At 33.9% G+C, this 20,914-nt stretch overlaps 1 protein-coding gene across 1 annotated transcript; it reads left to right on the forward strand.

Annotated features, from left to right (window-relative positions):
- The first annotated feature begins 246 nt into the window (after positions 1-246).
- On the forward strand, positions 247-20,414 carry LOC128187970 (carboxypeptidase D-like). Its single transcript, XM_052858701.1, has 26 exons — positions 247-1,113; positions 1,885-2,027; positions 2,287-2,456; positions 3,202-3,294; positions 4,584-4,948; positions 5,119-5,310; positions 5,448-5,731; positions 8,642-8,741; positions 8,948-9,090; positions 9,243-9,412; positions 9,594-9,994; positions 10,104-10,258; positions 10,395-10,483; positions 10,591-10,807; positions 10,980-11,088; positions 11,740-11,895; positions 12,203-12,371; positions 12,738-12,936; positions 13,161-13,296; positions 13,690-13,818; positions 13,947-14,045; positions 14,975-15,006; positions 15,124-15,255; positions 16,630-16,818; positions 17,126-17,234; positions 17,662-20,414. The coding sequence occupies exons 1-26, from the start codon at positions 273-275 to the stop codon at positions 17,886-17,888; spliced, it is 5,049 nt and encodes a 1,682-aa protein (XP_052714661.1). The 5' UTR covers positions 247-272; the 3' UTR covers positions 17,889-20,414.
- The last annotated feature ends 500 nt before the right edge of the window (positions 20,415-20,914 follow it).

Below are 20,914 nucleotides of genomic sequence, written 5' to 3' on the forward strand. Positions count from 1 at the left end.
AAATTTCCCAAATTTTTATTATGGAGCATTAATTTTTTTTAAAAATTAATTGGAAAAAGATGGAAATTCTGCATAAATGATCCGAGAAAAACATACCAAAATATTGGTCTTTTTATTTTATTAATGAATAATTATAAATGGTGTTAAAATTTTATGGAAACAATTACTTGGGTATGTTTATTCATATATTATCATTATTTTTTAACATACCCAATGCAAGCAATGACAAGGGATTTCCGGAAATTAGCAACACCGCACCAAACACAAACAATATGGGGGGAAGTAGACGTGTAAATGTTAAAAATATGTTTCATATTGGAATTTATTTCATTGTGTTTGTCTCTACTAATTACATTGAAGCTTCAGGAACGGATGACAACATAGACTTCTCTAAGTATCATCATTATGATGACTTGTCAAAGTTCATGCACGACATGGAGAAGAAATATCCCGAAATTTCTAAACTGCATACCATTGGCAAAAGTGTAAAAAACAGGGATTTGTTAGCCCTTCAGATCACAGACAACGTAGAAGGAGTTGAGCCTGGAGAGCCCATGTTTAAATATGTTGGTAATATGCACGGCAATGAGGCGGTTGGACGAGAAATCCTTATCTATCTAATTCAATACCTATTGGAAAATTATGAAAAAGATGATAGAGTGACTTCTCTAATTAAAAACACCAACATTTATATCATGCCTACTATGAATCCTGATGGTTTTGAAAATGCTAGAGAAGGTGAATGCGGTGGAGAAAAGGGACGAGGAAATGCAAACTTGGTCGACCTAAACCGAAACTTCCCAGACCAGTATTCGGGAGCCCCTAGACATGAAATTCAGCCTGAAACTCAAGCTATAATCAATTGGATTGAAGGACAAAAGTTTGTACTTTCAGCCAATCTACATGGTGGAAGTGTTGTTGCAAGTTACCCCTTTGATGATTCTGCTTCCCATAAATCTGGAGGAACATACAGTGCTGCCCCTGATGATGCAGTGTTCAAGCAGCTTGCCCATGTGTATGCTAACAACCACAAGACTATGAAGTCAGGTGACCACTGTGGAGATAGGTTCCAAGATGGTATCACTAATGGTGCACACTGGTATGATGTTCCAGGTAAGATCTTTATCTAATTAACCTCAATCAGTGTATCTTATTGGAAAAAATTGTAATCTGCCTCTTTGAAATTGGTGATCTTTTAATTCTCTGTGAATATTCTTATTTTTTTTCTAAAAGTTGTAAACTTTTCATTTTTGGATAGTGATAAATGTATAGTGAAATAGTAAATTATATAAGGAATAAGGAATCATTCTTTGAGTATTATGAGGTGATAATTTTGGTTGGGGCGTGATCAAATCCAATAAAGCCCGAAGGGCTTTATGATAGATTTTATCACGCCCCGACCGAAATTATCACCTCATAATATTCAAAGAATGATTCCTTATTACTTATATTTATATAATTTTAGGCCATCGTACGATTAAATATTTAGATATGAATAAACAAACCCCGCTGGCGCCTCGATTTGGCCTCATTTGTATTATGAGTTATATAGTACAAAATCGATACGTAGTGTTATACAGACAAAGACACTGGATAATGTAAATATATATTTATATATATAATACATGTATATATAACATATTATGTTCAGTTGAAACTTTAACTTTTCATATCGGTACAGCTCTATCACTGACTGTTTGGATGTGAAAGTGTGCAAAAGCTTGTGGGCAAGATTGAAAGATTAGCACTTATATTTTTTAAACTAATTCTTTTGCAAACTCCGTAAGCACCTGTAGCTTGGGGGATACTTATAATAATTAAATGAATGAAGGAAATTGAATTATTTTTACAATTATAACCTTTTGCCATGGACTTTGTTACTAGGTGGAATGGAGGATTACAATTACCTCCACAGTAACTGTATGGAGATTACCATTGAGTTGTCGTGTTGTAAATATCCCAAGGCCACACAACTGAAAACTGAGTGGTTCAACAATAAAGAATCTCTCTTGGCCTACATGGAAGAGGTGTGAAATTAATCAGATATATATAAATTCAAACAATATGACTGAATTTTATTTAAAATCTTAACAATGATGTAAGTTTTGCAATTAATGCAAAGTAAGTACCAGTACCAGTAATTTTACATACCTTCCATAAAAATAGCCATAAATATTTCTGCAATTTTATTTTTTCTGAGATCATACCTTTCTATGCTTGAATGTTTTGAAGTTAAATATACTGGTTATTCATTTACTTAAGTTTTATGAATTGAACTGGTTCTAGGTACACAAAGGTGTGAAAGGCTTTGTTAAGGATGGGGAGACAAACAATGGAATAAGGAATGCTGTCATTGTGGTGGAAGGAATCCAACATAACATCACCACATCCTTCTTTGGAGATTACTGGCGACTTCTAGTGCCAGGGACCTACAAGATGACAGCTCTTGCTGAGGGGTGTGTACACAGACAATTAGCTCTTTACTGTAGTCTTTCTCAGGGCATTCATGCAAGCTATGCACATATATATCTCTACTACCATTGATGCTTTATTGGATTAAGTATTTCTAACTTGAATATTCCTGCTTACTTTATAACAAGTTTAACCTGTTTGAATTCTACCCATTGTGTACTGATACTGCAGGAGCAACAAACAGCCTGGTTTTTTTTTATATTCCAACTTAGACTTAATTATCAAAGGTCACATCAGAGGATGATCTATGACTATACTGTAAATTCCTTATTTTACGCAAGTACTTAATTCCGCTGTCTTATATCAAATCGCGAGAATATAAAATCGTGATCACCAATTTTTTTTGTTAAAGTTTCCCTTAATTCAAACTGTCTGGAAAATAAAAGCGAGACTTTAAAATCCTCGAGGGCTGCTTCTCGCGATTTTAAGCGGAAATTAATTCCTCGCATTTAATTAGGAATCTACAGTACTTGTTATGATGTAGGCCAACACCTTTATGATCTTTTAAGATTTTTCTTCTCAATCAACCATGGCTAGATGAGGGATAATTGTGCATATTGGCTTTGGTTTCGTTTTAAGAAACATGAATTAAAGTAGAGCAATGAATTTTGCACCATTTTATTTTTGATATTTAATATAGGATTAATAATTCTTACAATATATTTTAGCTTTCAAGTCCTCCATGCTATTGGTTTGAAAATATTGTAGTTTTTTTTTTCTATTTAAAAGCTTTCAACCACAGACGCAAGATGTGACAGTGACGTTAGGACCAGCTGTTGATTTGAACTTTAACCTTGTCAAACAGGGATCAAAAGGGGCCAGGTATGTCATATTATAGGTTATACATGTAGAAATTATTATGAATTGATGATATCAACAGATGGAATCTTTATAAAGGGATCGATAAAATATTACAATCATGTGTTCATTAAAATTTGCTATACAACTGGAAAGCAAAAAAATTTAACCACTGATGAAGAGGTAATTTAAGCAGTTTGGATTGCGAATACTATTTGATTGTAGGGTAAAATGATCTTGAGTTGGATGCAATCGCAAGTCAGATGCCAACTTTGTTCAACAATTATTCTGGCATTGTTAATTGTATTAATAAACTTTCAACAGATGCTGCTTTTGTTGTCATTCAGTTTGGTAATAGAGTTATTGCATGGGAACACTTTATCATCTGGGTCTTTATGCTCAGGGTGTGAAAACAAAGTGGGAAGTCAAAACACAGTAAAAATGAGCACCAGTTGGGGGAGTTCAAGTTGTTTTTGATATATTTTCCTTCATTAATTTCAAACAAAAACATGGCTTCAGCTTTGTTTACATAACAACAAAATGCAAGTTCTTTATCTTGCTTGCAACTTGAACATTGGTGTAATTTTTCAGACCATTAGAAATACTTTAGTGAAGTATTGTAAACATCAAAAATAGAAAAGTTGATAAAAATTTAACTATGCTCTTTTAAATCTGCTACAGTTGAGTAGCGTGACGTTATGTCGCTTCAGGTATACTCCTTGTGGTTATTTATGCAAAGTTTGTTTGGCTAAAATATCAAGCAAATTTGTTATTATGAAGCTTTCTTCTTACAAAATGGAAATATCTTAGCCCAAACCTACTCCGTAGTCCCCTTGTATGAAACTTATTCACTTTGAAAAAATATATTTATTCAATTCTTAATAAGTAATTGCTTCGAACATGCCTCTCGGATGACATCATTCAGATGTAAACCTATTTCGAACTCCAGTTCACTTAGTGTCCAACTTTGGTCACTTATTGCATTTTCACATTTTGTAACAATTAGATGAATGGGGAATATATTAAAACACTTTAAGATATACGGATGCCAGACAAGCCCCAAGTAAAGAACATTGAAACAAGGTTTATCACTGAACACTCAAAGAATTCAATACTGCTCATGTATATGTTAAAAAAAAGTGTCCGATTAGCCTTATCAGAGTAAGGTACTCACAAATTCTGTGTTCATCATGATAAAAATTTTAAAATCAGTTTAATGGTTGGAACTATTACTGTAATTTCCGAGTAGATACGAACATAATTTTTTGAAAAATTCATGAAGTTTTTGAAAAAAGTTTTTTTTTTTCATTCAGTATAAAGCCCACTCCTGGAGGAAGTGTTAAAAAATCCCAATTGCCCAATTCTATCCCCCAGAAAACCCCTACTACCCCTGTGATCTCCACAACCACAGGTTCCAGTACACCAGAGGAGCCAAACACTCTGGAGAGCCTGATTGAGCATATCAACAAAATCAAGGATTATTCCCACAGAGAAAAAGTCAATTTCATAGAACCAAAGGAATTCCATCACCACCATTACGACGAGATGGAGCGTTTTATGAGGACTTTCAGTGAAAAGTATCCGGACATCACCAAACTGTACAGTATAGGACTCAGTGTCCAGGGCAGACACCTGTGGGTGCTGGAAATCACTGATAACCCAGGAAAACATGAACCGGGTCAGTTGATCTCTTTACCTGTGAATATCTTTTAGCATTATTTTATAACAGAGAAACTGAAAGCTGATCAACTTGAAATTGCAAAATCTTCATTTATGTAATTACATGTACCGGTAGGTTTTGCGGCATATGTCATTGTAATCAAAGATAACCTTTTTTTTTAATAACAGGAGAACCGGAATTTAAGTACATAGGAAATATGCATGGCAATGAAGTTGTAGGGAGAGAAATTTTGCTCAATCTTATTCAATTGCTATGTGAGAATTACAACAAAAATCACTTCTTGACTCTAATGGTGAACTTCACAAGGATTCACATAATGCCATCGATGAATCCTGATGGATATGAAATAGCGCATGAAGGTAAATGGAATATTCTTGTCTTTTATGCAAGTATTTTTTTTTAAATTTTGGTTTTTATTAATGAATATTTTAAACATTTTAAAAGTTTGAAAAATTGATCACCGTATAAAAAGTATCAATACTTAATGAATCATCAGGTGATGTGCAAGGTATAGCAGGCAGGGCGAATGCTCATGGAATTGACCTTAACCGGAATTTCCCAGACCAGTTCCAGACAACTCAAATCAATTCCAAGCAGGAGCCAGAGACACAAGCTGTCATGGACTGGCTACAGAAGTACCCATTTGTCTTGTCTGCAAACCTTCATGGAGGGTCCATGCTGGCAAATTATCCGTATGATGACACCAAGAATGGCATTTCTGTGTACAGCAAATGCCCAGATGACAAAATCTTTCAAGTGATTTCAGAGGCCTATTCATTGGTAAAAACATTTTTTTTTCATATATTTTCAAGAAAAGCATTTGTTAGGTAGTTTTTAGCTCACCAAGATGAAGTCAAGGGGAGCTTATGCTATACCCCCGGCGTCGGCGTCCGGACCTCGTTTAAGTTTTTGTTGCAGGTCCTGTATCTAAGCATTTACTTGTCCTATCTTCACCAAACTTGCATGGATGATGCATCTGGACCTACTTATGGACTTGAGAGATTTGGATGCTGAATTTGGGTCCTAAATTTCAGATGCTGGAGGAGGTTAAGGTTTTTGGAGCAGGTTAAAGTTTTTGTTGCAGGTGCCCTTTGATAGCAATATCTAAGTTACTGCTGGTCCTAACTTCACCAAACTTGTATGGATGGTGCGTCTTATGATACTGATGCACCTGACAGGCTTGAATGCTGATTCTGAGCCATAGGTTTCGGATGCTGGAGGAGGTTAAGGTTTTAAGAGCTGGTTAAAGTTTTTGAAACAGGTGCCCTCTGAAGATGATATCTAAGTTATTATTAGGTTTCGGATGCTGGATAAGGTTAAGTTTTTTGGAACAGGTCACATGTTTAATAGATAATAGTACTATTTCAAACTTGCATAGTTGATTAAACTGTAATATGAATGAATCGCAGAGGCAGCTTCAGATGCAGAGCTTGATCTCCATTATCAAGGATGCTAAAAAATATATCTTAGTTATTACAGGTCTTAACTTCACCAAATTTGAATGGATGGTGTGTCTTTTGATACAGATGCACCTGACAGGCATGGATGCTGAATCTGAGCCATAGGCTTCGGATGCTGGATGAGGTTTAGTTTTTTGGAACAGCTCACATGTTTTTTAGATGATAGCTTGCATAGTTGATTTAATCAATTATAAATGAAACGCAGAGGTTGCTTCAGATGCAGAGCCTGATCTCCATTATCAAGGATAGATGTGGTTGATGTTAAATGATAAAACATGATTCCTATGATAAAGTAATGTATGATATGAAACACTATTGTTTAATATGATACAAAATAACATCCTATGTTATATTGTAAAAAGTTATATGATACGATATGATATTGTACCAATTTTTTTATACGGTATTTTATGACATGATATTGTATCATGATAATGTTATGTATTGTATTGTATATAATGATACAATATTGTATAATATTATATTGTAATATTAATTTATTGTTTTATCACATGATACTATTAAATATGATAATCCAATATATAATATTGTATCCTACCATAGGATATTATATTGTATCATACAATATTGTATATTGTTTTCCCTTGGACTGAAATGTCACACTTTTATTGGTTTAGACATAGCACGTGATTGCCTCATATATCTCTATATTTGTTCGGTGAGAAATAATATGAGGCAATATGGCCGTCATTGGCCGACGCTTCCCTTACTCATTTCGATATTTCATAGTATTTAATACATAAACCGCATGCTGTAAGTTCTTAAAGTATTTGGAGTAGTTGCCCTTTGAAAGCCGAGCTGTCTATGAGATTGATCAACCCAATATATTTCCGTAGTGAGTCAGTAACTAACCTAATAAGTGTTTTGTTTTCCCGAGGACTATCAAGCAAAGCCATCTACAAGATCCCTAACATCTCGTCCAATTTAACTCATTTAAACTCTTCAAAATTTTCAATCTCACCTTTCAAATACTCTTTAAAAATCTTTGCTTCACCTATGTTTACTTACATTGTTTAGTTGCTATTCAATTTTAAATGTTTTCTCCCTTTCCTCTGCAGAGATTCGAGCTAATTTCGACGCTGCCATTTTGTTCTGCTCCAGAAAAAACTTTTAATACAAATCAACAATTAAGTTTTTAACCGACCATATCTGAACTCAAAATCATATTATTAAATCAAGCAATTTTCTCTTGCCTCGCCGCGGACATTTTTGACACCTATTTCATTTATGTTTATAAAACAGACATTGTTAATACATGTTTAAACAATTCACTTGATTCCCATTTGTATCTGATCTGCCAATTATGTATTAAAAATACATCGATTAATTTGGTTTCTCTCGCCTCAAGCGTATAATTATTGTTTACATTTATTAACCTACATTCGGAAGCCATGTTTAAAATCCCCGGGTGTAAATCATGTGACCAGCCAAAATGGCCACCTAATGCATGTCGACTGTACAGTTTCGGATCAAAATACGATGACAGCTGACCGTGTCAGACAGGTGACCACTTTTTAGAGGGCAATTATATAGAATTTTTCATCGGGAGGAAATAAAATTACCTCATACGAAAGATGACTGCTTAATAGGGGTGGCCGCTTCAGCAGTTTTGACTGTATTGTGATATTGTATTATGTGATCAAATACAATAATGTGTAACACAATACAATGTCATATCATACGTTACAATATCATATCTCATCATTTTTTATTATGGTATTTTATTGTATTTTATGATATATATAAGTAAGAATGATTAGGATGCAATATTTATTTTTATTTTATTGTATTGATTAACATATAAACTTATGATAATCATACACTTTTTTAACAGATGATATACAATATTGTGTCAAAACAGAATTTTTGAATATCCAAGATCATAAAGTATGATTTTCATATAATATGATAAAGGTGGTCTCATAAAGGTGATGTCTCATAAGGGTGATGCCTCGTCTCGGTGAGCTTTGTAATCTGTGATTACCTATGTTTTTGACAACACAATGTGATTGTAAAGTAAAATAAATAATAAATAAAGATTTATACTTAGCAGGGATTTTTTGTTGTTGAAAATACATGTAATTTTATTACGGCAGGTCTTGAGTCTTGCAAATGAAGTGTAAATAAGACTGATTTGGGGGTTTGCCATGTAGAATTTTTGTGATTTATTTAATTTTAAAAATTTGAAATGATATTGTTATTATTTTAGGCTCATTCCACTATGCACCAAGGACATCCCTGCAAAAATATAGATAATGAATATTTCAAAGATGGGATAACCAATGGAGCTCAGTGGTACAGTGTTTCTGGTAAGGCTTGCTCTCTTTGTGAAATGCAATATACCTTGAAGAATTTGTTAAAAGAATGAATCTCCCAAATGCAAATTAGTCTATAACAGTTCTTATGATTTTTCTTTTTTGACTGGTGATTCCATGTAATTGACCAGTATATGATTATTTTTGAGAATGTAATTTAATACAGCGCATCTTGATACACATGTACTCTATTTTTTTAGGAGGAATGCAAGACTGGAATTACCTGAACACCAACTGTTTTGAAATAACCATAGAACTTGGCTGTACAAAGTACCCTTTGGCAAAAGACCTTCCTAGTTATTGGGCTGCTAATAAATTTGCTCTGCTGGAATACATTGGTCAGGTACACATAAAGATAAAATTCTTTTTTCATTGTCTGTATTTTACGATGACATGGCATTTGCACTACAATTCTTTTCTAATGGGTTAAAGTCTTATTTTTAACTACTATTAAGTGGACATCAACTTACCATCATTTTGGGATATATTTCACAGATACATAAAGGTGTGAGAGGCTTTGTGTACGACAAAGATTCTGACAGTCCTCTGGTCAATGCGGCCATCTCGGTGGAGGGGATAGATCATCCAATCCACACGGCCAGTGACGGGGATTACTGGAGACTCCTAGCGCCAGGGAACTACAAAATCACGGCCTCTAATGAAGGGTGAGTTTGTGCCACTGATATATATGTTGTTAATGTTTAGGTCTTTATAAATTGAAAAAACATATTCAAATTCAGCGAAGCTAAGAGGTAACTGATGTTTAAAGAATTTAGGTTAAGAGAAATGAATACACAAAAGGATGTATGCGTACCTGGTAACACCCTTGTTGGAAAATGTTTACAGGTACACCTCCCAGACCATTCAAGTCCATGTGACTTCAGATGAAGCAGTAGAGGTCAATTTCACTCTGTCTCGAAACGAACTTGACCAATGGTCACAAACGGAGGACTTCCAGTTACTAAAAAACTTGAAAAGAGAGTACAGAAGCAATTCAGATCTTCTGTCAGAAATGAAAAGCATAGCACAGAGTCATTCTGATGTTATGGAGGTGCAGGAACTCCCTAGAAGCCTGAAAAGGTCCACCTCCCCCAATCCTGACCTAGTTTATTTGGTTCATTTGTCCACTAATTTGAGCAAGCATGAAGATGAAAAACCACATGTGCTACTTATTGGAGGATTCTCTAATAACAAGAGTCCTGTAGGAGCTCATATGTTATCGAATTTTATTCGACATCAAATTAAAGGTGAGTTATTTTCAATTTAGCTGTAAGCATAATAAGAATTTTATTATGATAACTATGAAACGTTAAGATATGAGAGATCAACCATACATTCTCTCTTGCCATTCATTAGGCCATGAGGTGAAAGACCCAGTAACCATGAAGATATTTGAGGAGGTCCATCTTCATATCATTCCCTATCTGAACCTGCCATCAATTGAGGAAGCAACCACTATTTACCAGAATTACAGCTGTGAGGAGGTTCCAAATGGACTGGCATCTACTTCTGTGAGTTATGCACACAAACAGATAGAAGTTTTAGGATTACACAAACCTTTTTACAGTGTAATAAAGTGTATTTACAAAATTTAAGAATATGCATGTAAAAATGTGTAATCGCCATTTTTCATCTTGCATTGGACAGCCTTATGCCTTAGATCTCCTTCACAAATTAAAAGAAGAGCACAAGTTTGATGTCATTTTGACAGTTGAGAGTGGAGGACTTTTCATGATGTAAGTTTAGGCCTTAGTTTGATATAAGTGTAAGTTGTCATCAGATTTTATGGATAATAATTTTATTCAGCTGTGTATACTGATCAATCTTATAAATCTATTGATAGGATGCCATGGCAGAAGTTACACAATGGTGTTGCAGCGACAGAAGATGAAGAAGTCTTCCAGTCACTGGCTCATGCTTTTGCTGATAATTATCCCGAGATCTATCAGCCAGACGCTTGTAAAACGTCCCCTAATCACGGCATCTTCCATGGAGCTGAGCTCCACAGTCAAACATACAGCCTCATGGATGACATGTACATCAATGGCCACTCATATATGGTACATGAACTTTTATTTCAACTTTTGAATAATTTTTGACAATAAAACATTTGTGTTTCTCCCACAGAGAATGTACTAAAAATATTAAAAATTTAAGAAAATATTTAAAAATTGAATATAAGAATTGATTGTTTTGGCCATATCAATAGAAAATGGTTTTCTTGGGTTTTAGCTTGCTGCCTTTGTGAGCTGCTGTAGATACCCTCATCCTGAGCAGTTACCAGAGCTGTGGATGAAAACTATGCAGCCAATCAAACAGCTGGTCCTCAGAAGTAAACAGGGTAAGAAAGTGAAAACAAGCAAAATCATATTGACCCTGTTTTGTTTTGCCCTCATATTGTTTTTGGCCCATTTGCCTTTAGTATACAGGTACTGGAGTTTATGCTCTAATTTACCAGTTCAACCAAAGAGAAATTATTTATAAAATAAAACACAAACACATATATTGGATGAGCTCACGTGCGCAAGTGCAACAGGCTTTATATGACAATGAATTTATACAAATTCAATGTAACTCTCTTTACTTTCATATACTCATTCTACAAAAGGAGAAAACAATCATGTAAAACAAACTGACAAAAGTACAATATACGTAATGATTTGGGAGGGATGGGTGAGGATATTCTGTTGTAATGTGGCATCAAACTTCGAATGACTTAAAAAAACCTGAATTCTACAATATACGTGTGCAAGTCATGCATAGCATGGATTCAACCTATCACCCGTAAAAAATAACAGCCAACCGATATACAATATTGACCCACCCTCTTACAGGGTACTTCCTACAAACACATGTTTTCCGTATCTTTTATAAATACGGTATGTATTGAAATCGTGGATAATTCAAAATGGGGCAAAAAAAAAGCAATATGAATAGTCATTTAAATTCTGAGTTTGAATGAGTCACAAGCTTCTCTGATATATTGTTGAAGGTGTGGCTGGTCAGGTCCTGGACAGCAGTGGCAGTGTGATCAGGAATGCCTCCATCACTATTGATAGCAACGCTGGAATTTTCTCCTCTTCAGAGGATGGCCATTTTTACATTCCACTCACTCAAGGACCACACACAATCCATATAAAAGCTGAAGGTCAGAACCAGTTATGCTAATTATTTTGATACAAGTACATTGTAATACATTTATACATATATATGTAATGATTAGCAGAAGTAAAGGAAATTTAAACAGTAAAAAGACCAATTGTTGAATATACTTAGATACATGTACACATGGTTTTACTTCTGTTGGTTTTGTAGTAGGGTTATCGTAAGAAGCTAAAATCTTTGAATATATTAGATAAGAACTAGGTAGTTTAATATAAAACATCTACACATATAATGTCTTAAAACCTTGCTGATATTTACCTGTACTTATGGTTGTATTCTGAAAATGCTAGGTTTTGAGCCACAGTCTCACCAAGCTGTCATTCAGAAAGACTCCACCTCTCAAATCTCTGCCCACCTGAATGCAGAACTAAAGGAGATGGGGTACCACACATTGGCAACTATGGAGGAATTCCTCCACAACGTCTCAAAGCAGTGTCAGGCGTTGGTCAATCTTCACAGGTAAACAAGTAATGTTTTGGCATTCAATGCACTTCTATGTATTGTATGTACTGAAATGTATGTAACATTTTACAGATCTTGGTATCAAACTGTATTTTTGTTTTTTGATAATAGCAGTTTGTTGTATTTTTTAAGACAACATGTTTGTGTGGAATGTAAGTAGAATGTGAGGTGTAGTGGACCGAACAATAGCATTAAGAAAACAGATTGTAGAGGTGGTTGATGGCATTGTTGTGTAGATATTGGGAAATGAACTCACCATTCACAAGATTGCACGAAATAATACCATTAGAGTTAAAAAACAGCACATTTAATATATCAAACTGAAAAGTATTTCTATTTTAACAACATTTTTTGCTGTTTTAGTCTTGGCAAGTCTTCTAACAATAAAGATATATGGATGCTGGATTTTGGAAACCAAAACGAAAAAATACATAGATCATCACTTAATCACATGTTGCTTGTGGCTGGTATCCATGGTAACGAAGCAGTGGGCCCTGAGCTTCTGCTTCAGATATCCAATGAGTTATGTGAATCATATGGAAAAGACTCCATTTTAACAAAGGTATTAATTGCTGTGTTATGTGTTTTTTTAATTATCAGAATGGTTATTTTATTCTTATTTGATTATGACGACGTTTTTAGTTAAAACGATCAGCAGCAATATACTGCTTTGAAATCCGTTGTGTTGCCTAAATTTTTGTGGTCTTTGATACAGTAATGTTTTGAGATACATGTATAATAAAGGGAATGATTTGCTAACATTTATTCACTGATAATGATATTTAGATGCTGAATGTGTCTGTAGTGCACATTATTCCAGTTGTCAACCCTGAAGGAGCTGCAGTTACTTCCCCAGCTAGCTGCAACAGCACCATTGGAAAATACAATGCCAAAAAAGTGGATCTGCTCTCTAACTTTCACAGTATGCTGTTTAGTTTAAATGCTTTTTCTTATTTCTGTAAAAAGCAGAATTGGTAGTTTTTCTCTGTAGAAGATGGGTGTAATAGTGGTTGTTAATTTTTATGAACCTGAATTTTGTAAAAAATCTTCCCATATGCATGTACAATGAAAAAAAAAATGAGTGCATAAGTGTAAATATAATGAGTTCTTAATATTCTTGCTAATATCTGTTAATTGATAGATCAGATAATGATGAAGAGACATTGGAGGCAGTTTGGTTTCAGGACTTCACTCACACTATCATTAACCTTTGGTTTCTAAACTACTCTGTACCATTTACATGTATACTGGTACATGTATATATATATCATGCAGTATTCATTGGGTTAAATCAAATGTGAATAAAATTTTACAGCTGCAGAAGACAAAGTGGGTCAAGTCCAGCCTGAGACCCAGCTATTAATGGATTGGATGATGAGGACCCAGCCTGTTCTAACACTGATGCTTAGAAGTGGCTACCAAGGGGTCACGACCCCATCCTATGGTGAGTTACGTGTAAATCCATCCTTTTCAAGACTTCACTGTGGTTTTTTATATGCAAATTCTTTGGTGATATGTCACATTTATACATCCTTTACATGTAGGTATGATTAGCTTATGTTTTTATTGTAGTTAACTTAACCAAACCAGAGATGTCTGTGCTGGATCATGTAGGCAGGAAGTTTACTGGCATTCTGGCAAAGCTAGAGAAACCTGGAATAAACTGCAAGGGTAAGTTTTAAGATGTTCATATGATATCAGTGAGATTTGAAATCTGACATTGCTCATACCTGTTATAACTTTTATGGAAAACCAAAAAAAAACTTTGAGCTTGTACCCAAAAATTTGTGTAGATTTGTTTATGTTTTCTTTGAAAATTTGTTAAGTTTGATTTCTTTATGTGAAAATTAAAGGGGCATGGTCACGATTTTGGTCATATTTTATTTTTCTGTTTTTATTATTTACAATGCTTTATGAATGCATTTCTAATGATCAAATGAAATTTGGGTGCCCGTCGATGAGTTTTAAGCAAAATACAGGGCTCACAATTCTTTGTCATGTAAACAAGGCTCATGCCCTGTTCTTGTTTACATAGGTTCAATATACCTGTCAAAATCTTTTTTAAGATGATTTGTCTATATTCTTCTTCATTTTAAGCATAAATAAACAGTTCCTAAAGATTAACACATTCATTTTAGGTCTAAAACTTGAATTTTCACTTCAACGCTCAAAATGTAAACAAAAGCTTTGTTTACATAGCGAGGAGTTGTAAGCTCTGTAACTCGCTTATAACTCAACAAATGACACTCAAATTTTGGTTGCCTATTAAAAATGCCTTACTGAAGCATTTTAAACATTAAAATCGAAAAAATAATTTTTGACGAAAATCGTGACCGTGCCCCTTTAATATCCAGGGTTTTTTTTGCATGTCGCTAAATTTTTAAAAATGGGATAATGTTTTGCAATTTAAAAAGTTTCTCATTGAAAAAAATACCAGATATAACTTTTGCTTATTATATTTTTTTGTGGTTTGAAAGTTATTAAAATATTAGATCATTGCAAAAATTACCATATACCCTGTATACGGTAAATACCAGTATGTGAGCAATCTTTTGTGTTTGGTGTGGTTAATGTCAAATGTTTCTTTGTTTTATTTTCAGAAAATTCTGATCTCTTCAACAACACGTTTCTGGTAAGAGAGTTTAAAAGGCCTTTACAAATCATGTAAAATAATTTTCAAACATCTGTTTAAAAAGTGGAAGGAATTATCACTGTTTGTTTTAGAGGAATCTGTAATATTGTTTTGTAGGAGTATGCTTACAGCCACTGCCATTCCATTCCCCTGGAGATTTCTACAGGTTGTTGTCATCATCCGTCCGAGGATCAGATGTTGGATATTTGGCATAAACTCAGAGAACCTTTGCTAGACATGATTACAGAGGCAAGTACCGGTACATAAAAATAACTTATTAGGGCCCAACTCTGTGGGTGCCCTGTAATGATCAGACCGTCCGTCCATCCATCCTGCCGTTTGTCTGTCCGAGATCTCTTGTCCGGAGCATATCCTCTCTCCCGTTGGCCCAATCTGACTCATACTTTACCCACAGAGTGCCTTTGTGTAAAGGGTGTACAGTGATCTTGAACCGTGTTTCTAGGTCTAAGGTTAATGTCATAGCAGAATTATATGAAAATTCCTTGTCCAGAGCATATCTTCTCACCATTTGGTCCAATCTGGCTCATACTTCACTCACATAGTGCCTATGGACAAAGAGTGTGTAGTGACTTAAAATAAAGTTTGTAGGTAAAGGGTCAAGGTCACCATGCAAAAATTCTTTTTTTCAGAGCATATATACTGTCTACTTAGCTTTATTTCTACTTCACAGAAACAGAGCTTTTGAGTAAAGGATGTGTAGTGACCTTGAACCAAGTTTCAAGTTCAAATGTGAAGATCACAGCAGAATTATATGAAAAATTCTTGTCTGAAGCATATCTTGTCTCCCTTGGTCCAATATGTCTCATACTTCACCCACATACTACCTTTGATCAAAGGGTATGCAGGAACCTTGGATGATGTTTGTAGGTCAAGTGTCAAGGTCATATCATATAGCAGAAAAATCCTCTTTTAAGAGCATTTATACTCTCCACTTAGTTCTGTGTGGCTTAACTTCACATAAACAGATTTTCGGTTAATAGTGTGCAGTGACTTTGAACCAAGCCAATGTAAAGGTCATAGCAGATCTCTTTATAATCAGTTTTAGACCCTAGATTATTTCCCATTTGCTTTACCTTGCTCAGGTTGAACAAAAATGCATGTATGTAAGGGGTAATGAGATTGAATTAAAAGTTCAATGGCAGCTTGTAATTCTTTAAGCTACAGGTCAAGGTCAAAGCAAAATTCTTTGAAATCTTTTTCATCCTATTGTCCATTATTTAAGTGGGGCCCTTTGAGATGGTCACCATCTCAATGTTGTCTAATTTAGTGATGTTTTTATTTTGCTATAAACCAAAGATAAACTGGCTACAGCATAAAGGACTTGTATGAAAGTGAAGACCAAGACAACAAACAAATATGAGAAATATTTGTGAAAATGAGGTTTTCAGGTTAATTTTGCAAAGTGTTTTCATCCACAAACCTTCAATAATATGACTTTATAGAGGTAAAGTGTATGGTCATTGTAATGAATTCAATAACTTATAAAATCTAAACTATAAATATAACTGAGTTTACTTGTATCTCTGTTGCATCCTGACACAGATAAATGCTAAAACATGAATTTAGATGCAAATTGATAGAAATAATTTTTTTGGAATCTAGGGCAACAAAGGATTCAGTGGGATCGTTGTTGAGAAAGATACACACACAAAAATGGTCAATGCCACATTAAGAATTCAAGGATTCAGCTGGACATACTTTGTGAATGAGGAGGCAAGGTTCCATGTCTATCTGCCACCAGGGAGTTATCAAGTTGTTGTCACTTGTCATGGCTACCAGAATTACAAGATGGTATGCTCATTTTGGGAAATTACATGTACAATATTTCAACTGATTTGATCTGACTTTGCAATATCAGATTCTCCAAGTTGTCTCATATTATTTGCTTTTTGGCAGAAAATATGTTCACATTATAGAAAAAAAATATGTAGACTTGTTTAATTTTAAAAGAAACAGAGAGTACCGGTAGTTGATAGTACATTGTATTTTTAATGTTGCATGAAAAATGAAACTTGATCGTCATTTTCAAGTGAATTTGTACATGTTAATTTTTTGCACTTGTTTATTAAGGTTGAATTCTGTTTGGGTACTTTTTCAGAATATAGTGGTGCCGAATACTGAGGAGGGGAGGATAGAGACAGTGATTGAGTTACAGCAACCCAACACCGTGCTCGGCCTGTCTCAGTCCACCTTCATTATTGTAACATGTGAGTACAGTCAAGTCTTTCATTTTTTTTGTAAGCAATGAAATTGATTACAGTAAAACATGGTTATAACGAAGTGCCAGGGACTGGCGATTTTGCTTTGTTATAAGCGTAATTGGTTATATCCTTCAAATTTATAACATGTATTATAGTCACGGGGAATGAAAATCACTTCACTGTAAGCATCAATTCATTATAAGCGTGTTCACTACAACTGTTTTACCGTAAAGATTTTGAAAGAATACCGGGTAATTTTTTTTAAAATACCCAAAATAAAATTTAAATGCACTTTTTTATGCATATTGTGGCAGACTTAAACAGAAATTGCCTTTTTATTTTTTTGTTAATACCATTGGAAAAGGGGGGGGGGGAGGGTTTATCTCTTATCCAGATTGAATCTACCTTAATCCATGATTTTTCTGTGTTCTAGCTATGGTAGTCCTGGGCCTGATCCTTCTGTGTACAATAGCGATTTGTATCAAAGCTCGGGCCTCCAGGAAAATGGCAGGCTTCTCCAGACTCAATTTGGTGGATGAGGATGATGAATACGATGAATATTATGATAACGGATCCACCAAAAAATTCCTCAACAGAGAGTATCATGATGAGAGCACAGATGAAGAAGATGTGTTTGAGAAGAAACTTCTTAAAAGATAGATAATTGTTTTAAATTGTCAAAAAAGTTTGTTCATCTATGCAGCTAGATTTGGATCATTTGATATTTATCAATGAATTTTGTTGGTTACTCACCGTTTTATGCTATGGTTGACCGTCATTTTTTGGAAAAATGTAGCACTATCTCTTATGTTATCTTATTAGAATTACAGTATTTATTCATTTCGTAGGGTTTTTAAAGAAGTTTTTTTTTGTTGTTGCTGATTGATTATAACATGCATAAAAGGCAATCATTTAGTAACTTGGTAAGTATAAGGTACCCTTACATTTTGCTGCCTGATTAAGGGGGACAACAGGCTGTATTTACCTTTCACTCCCTTGATTAAATCACCTGTGATACGCAGATACATGGAATATATTGTCATCACTGTCAAAGGGATCAAAGAGTTCACAAATATTTGTTTTCTGTTTTAAACCATTGATCGTATATTTCACAGGGTGAACATTTCATTTTATTGCTGATAATCATTTTCCTTCCTTGGCTTTATCATATTTTGCTTTATATTGTTGAAGTTTTATCTTTTTCAAAGGTTGACTTGTAGATGTATTTGTGGCATATTTTGCTGAATATATAACTCAGTCATTTCATAAGCTTGGTTTTTCATACAGAAAGATATTTAGAAGTTTTGGCACCTTTACTTAATATCTGGCCAAAATTAATTTTTGGTTTGCACCTAATACCATTGGGAGCATGAATTGGTGTTTTTTGTGTAATAAATGTAGCTGAAATATCCTCATCGATTATGTCTGGTATTACAGGTACATGTATAATACTTGAGTTACATACTATCTCCTTCAAGTTATAGGAGAGCATCACTGTAAAAGTATGAATGTCACTCAAGCTATCAGTATTCAAGTATATGATTGTACATGTTAATGCACATTAAGATATGATGCATTTTTAAAACTTGCTGTTCCTCAAAACTTTATAGCATAGTATAATTCAAAGGTCAGCCTTTGTGGGGTGTTAGCTTATTGCTACTTGTACTAATTTTATGTCTTATCTGTACTGAAATATAAGTATCTTGCGTGTTTTCAACAGCATTTAGTTTTCGTTCATTTTTTTTTTAATTGTATGTAGCATTATAAATTTTGTTTATGAAATGGCATGAAAGATCTGACTTTTATGAAACATGATATGTTATATAAATTTCCTTGGTTGATTTATAAAATCAATACATCCTTGTTAGATTTAAAATTTTTGTGAAGCATTAGTTTTCCTTTGTTCTTTAGATGTTGTGGTTAAATTAGAAGTGTTGGGATTATGAATCTGATGATGATGCATGGTTTTACCATGTTATTTTTACATGAATTATAAAGTGAAATGTAATTACTTACCTGTAAGTTAATTGCAGTATGTTGTTGATAAATACACCTATGCAAAACTTCACTGTCTGTGATACAAATAAGCAACATAGCAACATTCCAGATCATTGTTAAATTTACCAGTATTTTGAAAAGTTTGCACTGCCATCAGGGAAAACCTTGTTACTTTTCTTTATCAAATGAGAAGATTGATTGATACATTATGCAATAGATACTGGTCTGTCATATTATTGTTTACATACATAGTATTTATATGTCTTAAGGAATATAGTTAATGTAAAATCAAACATACCTGTAGATACATGTATATGTTGCTTTTAAGAGATTACAAAACGTGTATTGATACATCTGATGCAAGTGGTGTGTTTTAACGTGATCTGTTGCTCAATTTGAACTATTCTCTCATTTACATTAATATGGTTTTAGAAAACTTCATTGTAAAATGTTGAAGCTTTTAGAAAGCAAGACTTGAATCATTTTCAAAGTTTATTCATATTTATTAACATGTACCTGTCCATTAGAATTTTGCACATACAGCAAGTATGCACACAGCAAGATAAAATATGCTATGAGTTCATGTATTAATCTTAGAGAAATCACCAGGCCTTCATTTTTACTGGAGTATATATAACCTATTAACAAATCAAAGTCATGATAGAAAGACAACTTTGATTTTGAATACTGGTATCTATAAAAGGGAATGTGAACAAATATGTGTTTAAAAATTATTGCCGACAGAAATGAGTGAAATAATAAAAAGAAATGCATGTGTTTTCATTGAATATACATATAATTATTCTGGAATCTGGGCATAGCTAGGTGCTGCTTTTATTTATATTTCAAGTTTAATACAAAACTGCACGTACAAAAATATCTCTCCTGTTGCAAAAATTATTCTTGGTAGTATTACAAATTTAAAAGATTCATAGTCAGTGATACTTGTGAAAATATTTCCTGGGATTCCTTCATATTAAGATTAATACTTGTATACTTACCAGGGTAAAATTTGGTAATGTATTAACTTCATCCTAACTACTAGTCCTCTGTATTATTTAAGGTAGTATTAGTACTTGCCTCATGGTTAACTTTCTACAAATTGTACATATGTTTAACCCCTGTTTTGTTACTGGCATTGATATGTATTATGAATACTATGTTTATAATAAAAAAAATTAAGGTTGATTTTTTTTATCTTTCCTTTTGTCCATTATGAATATACAGTTGAATTTCATGTGAAGTCAACCTGGCTAACCCTCATTCAGTGATGTACTGTCGTGTAACAAGGGGTATATGTATGTCACTGCCTGGTAATATCAGAAACTTATCCCGTGAGTGACACCAGCTGCAATCATCAATTTATTGCATGCAGCTAGCATTTGATTTCTGTAATTAAGGCATTATGCTTGGATCTAGTGTGGGGAAAGGGGGTCAGTGTATGCCCCCCCCTCCCTTCCAAAGATTAAAATGTATTAAATTTACAAAGTAAAATTAAGGAAACTAGGCTTGGACCCTCCTGGCAAATATAAGTACTGTATCTCTTGGACTCGCTTAAAATTCTTTCACAGTTATCAAACATTCATGCTATACAGATGGCTTTTGGTGAAAATGTGCCATTTTTTCTGATTTTGACAATCTACCAATCAAATGGCTTAAATTTGTGTAAATTCAGAATATTTTGATTT

The sequence above is a fragment of the Crassostrea angulata genome, chromosome 6, assembly GCF_025612915.1.
Source record: "Crassostrea angulata isolate pt1a10 chromosome 6, ASM2561291v2, whole genome shotgun sequence".
NCBI classification, from domain to species: domain Eukaryota; kingdom Metazoa; phylum Mollusca; class Bivalvia; order Ostreida; family Ostreidae; genus Magallana; species Magallana angulata.